At 45.2% G+C, this 6,727-nt stretch overlaps 1 protein-coding gene across 1 annotated transcript in view; it reads left to right on the top strand.

The window, feature by feature from the left end:
- The window catches only part of Ptcd2 (pentatricopeptide repeat domain 2), a 22,441-nt gene extending 18,071 nt beyond the window's left edge, over window positions 1–4,370 (top strand). The window contains exons 9-10 of the mRNA XM_021208632.1: window positions 2,266–2,379; window positions 3,662–4,370. Of these exons, the coding sequence (XP_021064291.1) occupies window positions 2,266–2,379; window positions 3,662–3,886 (339 nt within the window). The 3' untranslated portion in view covers window positions 3,887–4,370. The remainder of the gene's footprint in view (window positions 1–2,265; window positions 2,380–3,661) is intronic.
- The last annotated feature ends 2,357 nt before the right edge of the window (window positions 4,371–6,727 follow it).

The following is a 6,727-nucleotide window of genomic DNA, read 5'->3' as shown; positions in this document are numbered from 1 at the left end:
GGGGAGGGGTATAGGAAACTTTCGGGATAGCATTTGAAATGTAAATAAAGAAAATAATAATAAAAAAAAATCAGAAATTAAATCTTTAGAGACAAAATCAGCTGTATAATTTATAAATACTTTTTTTATTTATGAAGGAAAAATAGGAACTGTTTGGACAAATGAAATAAATGCAAGTAAGATTAACACAGCTTTAAAAAAAAAAAAAAAAAAAAAAGCTGTCCAGAGAGAGAGCAGACAGTATCAGCAAATATAGATGGGGGATTTCTTTTGTTTGGTCTATTTTAAAAATCGGTGTGTTACATTAAAATCTGTTGCTGAGATGAATTAGAATTTGAGCTTACATAACCCACCCACCCCTAACAGAATTTTTGTATCTGACTTGCTCCTGCTGCCTCTATGACCCAGACGGCCTGGTTCCTTATTTTCCCAGCTGGTACTTGCCACATACTGCATTAATGTAGCCTATGATCTCATCAGAACACACGCATGTCTACTGCCCTGTCAGTCTCAAGAGAACCACAGGCCTTCTGAGCAATGCCACTTGACATCACAGATGAGTTCCCACTGCAGATACATCTGAAAGCCTCAGAGGCCAGGGCGGGGCACTCTGTGATTGCACTGGGATTCCTATCATCTCTCCAGAAAGCTGGCATGACTTTAGAGACTCATTTGGAAGAGAGTTTACCTTGTAGAGGTGCTGACAAGTGGCTAGCCTGCCCACTGCACTCGTGTGTGCGAAGACAGGCCAGGCCTTCGGTGTCGTGAAGTTTCTGGGGACCATAGTAAGCCTCCTCCGATGAGCTGCCTGGCTTGAGATTTGTTTCTGTCTCTCGGGAGTCTGTTTAGTGGAGGCTTGACCCTTACCATGGTGGGGATAAGCTAGGGGACCTCTAAGAGACAGAGCCTATATGAGGCTCCATCCTTATGTGAGGAGTCGCTGGCAGTTAATGGTGTTTGGAGGGGACAGAGGCATTTCTCTTCAGGAAGTGTAGCCAGTGTCAGTTACCTTCAACATAGTAAATAACCCTTGTACTTGTAGAAAGCATGTTGGGAAGAGGCAGTGTTCCAGAGGGAGTGGTACAGGAGTAAGAAAAGGGAATGGAAGGCTGGACATAGCCAAGAGTCATTATATACATGTGTGAGATGTTTAGAGAGTGGCACCATGGTCACGGGGGTGTGCTCTCAGGAGGGAGGGAGCCTTGCCAGGCCCTGCCATCTGCCCCATACGGGCTCGAGCGCCTTCCCGAGCAGAGCTCAGGCTAGCTCTGTGCCCTGCATCTCCAGAACGTGGAGCTAATGAGCTTCCTAAGCATCGGCTCTGTTATGACAGTAAAGATGCAAATATCCCAGCAGACTGGCAAGACTGAAGAAGTGGGGAGCAAAGCGACTAGTGTAGGGTGGAAGGGAAGCACTGCCTCTCACTAGGACCAGGGCTTCAAAAGCGGTTATTCCTTTTGGTTTAATAATTTCATCAAGTCTAAGAAATTGCCAGGTTTTTATTTTAATGTATATACATCAATCATATAATACAATATGGTATGTTTCCATGATTAATTGCTATGCATTCATTCGATATGATGTTTTTCCAATTACTTCTTGTGTTACACATTATTTAGTAGCTGACAAAGGAAAGATACAATTTTACAGAAAGTACATTTTGAAGATAACATCAAATTATAAACAGTGATTAACATTGGTTGATGAATTCTCAGTTATTCTCATTTCTAAAACCTTTTCTCTGTGTCTCACATTGCCCTAGCAAGTACTGATAATTAGAGGGGAAATGAGCCTTGCTTTTCCATGTGCTGGGGGTGCCAGGATGATAGGAATTCGTTAGCGATGTCATTTTGAAAACTTGGTTGGCGCCTAGTTTTGAAGGGTCTTTAACAAGTGCAGTGTAAACAGGCTTCACTCAGACGACAGCCAGGGTTTAAAGTTGGGATATTTATTTTGTTTTCTTGTGTCTGTGTCTCTCTGTGTGTGTGTGTGTGTGTGTGTGTGTGTGTGTGTGTGTGTGCTTCTTTTTGTGGAATTCAGAAATCAAACTCAGGCTGGTGTATGAGCACCTCCTCGCTAGCTCCTCCCACAGTGATGTCATTAGCTGGAGGAAAGTACATTTTGGCTGCTGAGTGTTCATGCAAAGCACTTAAAAACCGTGTATATGCTAATGAATTAGGGAATAGTGTTTAAAAGGGGTGCCTGTCAGCTCGGGCTTACCTCAACATTGAAATGCCAGCTCAGTCTCGTCTGGTTTTTATTCAGATCTTAATCCACATCCAGTCAAATATGTTGGAAAGCCTGATAAAGATCTTAGAGGACTCTCTTGACACAAATTTATCGAAATTTGTAAGAAGACACACATTCTCAGAGGAAGTGGTAAGTGTGCCAGCGTTGTAGTTGGCACCGAGTGCAAGCTCACGTGCTCACCCCGAGTTCTGGCCCGAGACCACCTGTGCAGCAGAGGTAGACACAGCAGAGTCAGTTTCTCTCTCTCTCTCTCTCTCTCTCTCTCTCTCTCTCTCTCTCNTCTCTCTCTCTCTCTCTCTCTCTCTCTCTCTCTCTCTCTCTCTCTCTCTCTCTCTCTCTCGTGTTAATACAATGGCTCTTCCCTCCTGGGATAACATGGCTTGTGGAATTCTCAGATTCCTTCCATGTTGCTCTCTCCCTGTACTACTCTGTAGGTCCCTTCTCTCCTCTGAATACTGACCTCTCACCTTTTCAGTTTTCTCTCAAGTATCCATACCTTTCCCTTGCTCCTCACTCTCAGTTAACCCTTGCTTCCTTTGGTGGGAGGAAGTAGAAGCAAACTGAAGAAAGTGACTAGCACACTATCGGCCATTCTAGTTTTGAGCTGACCCATTTTTGCAGGGTTAGTGATGGACCTGAGGCTGCTGTCGAGAGCTCTGGTCCGTATCTTAGACCTGTCAATGGCCTCCTTGGCATGTCCACCCCAATGTTTCACCTCCGGAATAGAATTACGGATTGTTCATGCAATTTGGGATCTCCCTGTCCTCCCTGAGACACTCCCTCTCAGTGTCCATCGTCATGTTCCTAAGACCCAAGTTAGGAGGGTGACATTGATCCCCTTCCTTCAGCTCCTTAGAGTGAGCCCTTCACTGTCACCCCACAGTGAGCCTCGTGTGCAGTCACCTCTGCATCTCTCCTGTGCTTCTCCCAGTCCCAATCACCATTTGTTCTCTGGGCTGTGATGGGTCCTCTGCTTATTCTCTGTGCAGCTTGTGAAGTCTCCATCAGACTGTCGCCCTCGCCATCCCTGTGGCTTTTAGGGTGGATCCCAAGCACCATTCTGTGCACTGTGTGAAGCCCTGTATGACCTACCCCATCCACTGCCTTTGCTCCCTGTATGACCTGCCCCACCCACCGCCCTTACTCCTTGTATAATCTGCCCCACCCACCACCCTTACTGTATTTTATGGATTCTGTTTGCCTCTGACCTCCCCACTTGTGTCTCCTTGTAAAACATATGCTATTTGAGTTGCCTCTCGAAGGTAAAATGATATAGCTCTCTCTCATAGTCCGTCATGCCTATGTGCCTGGTGTTTATCCTTATATATATGCTGTACATTTCTACATGTCTGTTTCTGCTTCTCAGAGGATAGGAAGAGCTCACCATGATGTAATGATTACTCCTTTGCAGCTGGCCAAAGTGAGGGAAAAGCTGAAAGACAGCCCCGCACTCACAGCCAGATTCGACGAGATCTATGGGAGGCTGCACGTGAACAGTCAGATCACCACTTACTCTTTGGATGCTCTGCTCTGTCACGTCCCCCGGGACAAAAGATCCAACATGTTGCTGTTAAAGAAGAGGGTAGTCAGCCATCGGACCTTACAACCTCTCAGCCAGTCCCTGCTGACCGAGTAGCCGGTGTCCATTTCCCTGGTCTGGAGGAGCTGCTGCTTCAAGTGAACTACTGGCTTCTCTGGCTGGCCGGGCACCTTCCTTACTTCAGTGGCACTGTGCTGACACTTGGTCCCCCTAAGTCCCCTGAGTGAAGAGTTGGCTCAGGCAAAGGGAACATCGCAGAAAGGCAGCTGCCCCTGTTTCAGAGTCCAGAGTAAGACTCAAGCTGCTAATGCGGCCCAGTGGAGTGGAGCTCAGGAGGTCTCTGCAGGCCGGACTTCTCGTGGTCTTGACTGACCTTTCATGGCAGAGGTGACTCACAGGCTGGGGAGACCTGAAACCCTCATCTCCCATCTTTGGAAGTGGGAGAGGCCTTCCTCCTCATCTCCGCCATCGTCATTCCGTCTGAGGTGATGCTGCCTGGGTGCGCTTGGATGAGTTCACATTTCCATTCAGGGTTCATTAGAGTTCAACTTTCTCCAGAACAAGAAATAAAAGATCCTGTACAGACTTGGGTTGTGTTTCTTTTCTTAGCATGTAGAATTTAGCCTTCAGAACTGGTAAATATGCTGTTTAAAATGATTATTGCCATTGTCACTGGCAAGCCAAAAATGCCAATTAAAACCCATGGAAGGCTCAGTTTTCTACTTAATCTCATAAACAGTTGGACCTGTGTGTCACTGTGTCTACTATGCACGTCTCCTTTGTGTGCTTTATCGCTGTTCCTTTATTACCAGTTACTGTGAAACTATCCTGACAGTACAGCCAGTTTCTGTGACCGTTTGAGACACAGCACTGGATGGATTGTGCATATGTGGTCATTTACAGAAGGCACCAGGAACCATCTTACATGTTCTTGTTTCCAGGGACCCAGACAGGTGTTGAACCCAGCAGCAGTGGCCACATGTGCTGCACACTTGGACTTGGGGCCATATCCAGAATAAAGTCTGTTCACTTCATTGTTTTTCTCAGACCAGAACTGTCCATAGAATCAGAAATTTTAGAATTAGAGAAACCTCCTGTGTCTTAACTCATTCATCTTTCAGGTTGAGGAAATGACTTAATCAAACTAGCAGAGCTAATAAATGTTTATATAATAGTTATAAATTATTATATAATATAGAGGTAGATACAGAGATACCTCTTGGGCAGCTAAAACAGTTCCTCCTTAGATATTTCCAGAATCCTAAGGACTCCAGAGGTTTTCCGGGTGGCTGCAGGTTCTCAGTTTGCTCATTGGTAAGTGGGTCTAAGAGCCAGTGCACGGGCTGACGTGAGTGTGAGCTCACAGTGAATGTGAGGCAGGCAGTGACCGTGCCTGGTACTTAGTAAGTGCTGTACCTTGTGGCTACCTAGCTGCTGGCACTTGAAGTACCCCCACCTAGCTGAGGAATCGCAGGGATGCATGCGGCCTTCTTCCTGCTCTGAGCATACGCAGGAGCCCATCTCACAGTTACCAAAAGGCGTTTGCCTGTGTTCTGTAAAGCATTAGCCTCATTTAAAAAAAAAAAAAAACCAAAGCAACAACAAAAAAATTCTTAGAAAATAATGGCTCCTGTGTGTGCCTGGTGTTTTGTAAACAACAACAAAAGTTAGTTCTTCTACCTGCAAAGCCTTAAAAGAACAGACCATGCGTCCTGTCCCCAGCTTACCTTGTGTAAATGGCTGTAGTGTGTTAGATAATTGTGGCCGTTCACTGTTAGGCCACAGCCACTCATTAACAAAAACAAAAATGGAATACCAGCCTTCCTACCCCCTGCTTCCCTGAGAGGGAGACTGCTGGCCTCTGCTGATGGAGACCAGCCGTCATACCTGTCTTAAAGCCTCAGTAGCAAGGTAACTAAGGCACACTGTTAGAGGGGAGCACTTCCTTAAAATGTACTAGTTACTATTGTTATTTTTTAAATTTTATGTATATTGGTGTTTTGCCTGCATGTGTGAGGGAGTCAGATCCCCTGAAACAGGAATTATAGACAATTGTGAGCTGCCATGTGGGTGCTAGGAATTGAACCTGGGACCTCTGGAAGGGAAGCCAGTGTTTGTAACCAGAGACATCTCTCCAGTTCCATGATTGCTTAAAAAAAAAAAAAAAAAAAAAAAAAAAAAATGCACAGGCTCTCCATTTGTGGGTTATGGGTTACAGTGTGACCTCTTTGGGGACAAATGGCCCTTTCACAGGGTTGCGTATCAGATATTTACATTATGATTCATAACAAGCAAAAATACGGCTATGATGTAGCAAGGAAAATAATTTTATAGTTGGGGGTCACCACGACATGAGGAACTGTATTTAAGGCATCGGGAAGGCTGAGAGCCACTGAACTGTGGGTACTTTGGTGACAGCAGAAGCAGGGCCACTTATACAAGAGTTGATCAAAAGAAGGAAATGACCCAGCACATAGCAAGTGTTATTGTTTCTCAGGCTCTAACAGAGCAGTTGGCTATATATCTCATCGGACCTTCAGGAAAGCCCTCTGAGATAGATTACCCCACTTCTCAGGAAGGTCATAGATTGGATACCAGGGAGTAGAAGACAATGGTATTTAAAACAGGCTGTTGGGAAGCACTTTGGTAAACATGTTTCTAATCACCAATGTATTGACTGTGTGTGTATGTCTGTGTCTGTGTTTTGTATGTGTATGTGCGTACTTTTATTCATGTTGTATTCTTTTCCAGCCTACAGCAGCAGAACTTAGCCAAGACAGCAGAGGGCGCCCAGAGTCTCTCTCTTTTTTTTTTAAGGGTACCAGTTTTCAAAAATGTCTTCCATTCCTGCAACTCAGAGAAAGCAGAGATTCACACTGAGGCTACATGGATAAAGCACCCACGTACCTTACAGATGCAGAAAACATCTTCGTCACA

The sequence above is a fragment of the Mus pahari genome, chromosome 11 (genome assembly GCF_900095145.1).
Source record: "Mus pahari chromosome 11, PAHARI_EIJ_v1.1, whole genome shotgun sequence".
Lineage (NCBI taxonomy): Eukaryota > Metazoa > Chordata > Mammalia > Rodentia > Muridae > Mus > Mus pahari.
Note: the sequence above shows the minus strand (reverse complement) of the source record. Positions and strands in the feature narration are given on the sequence as shown.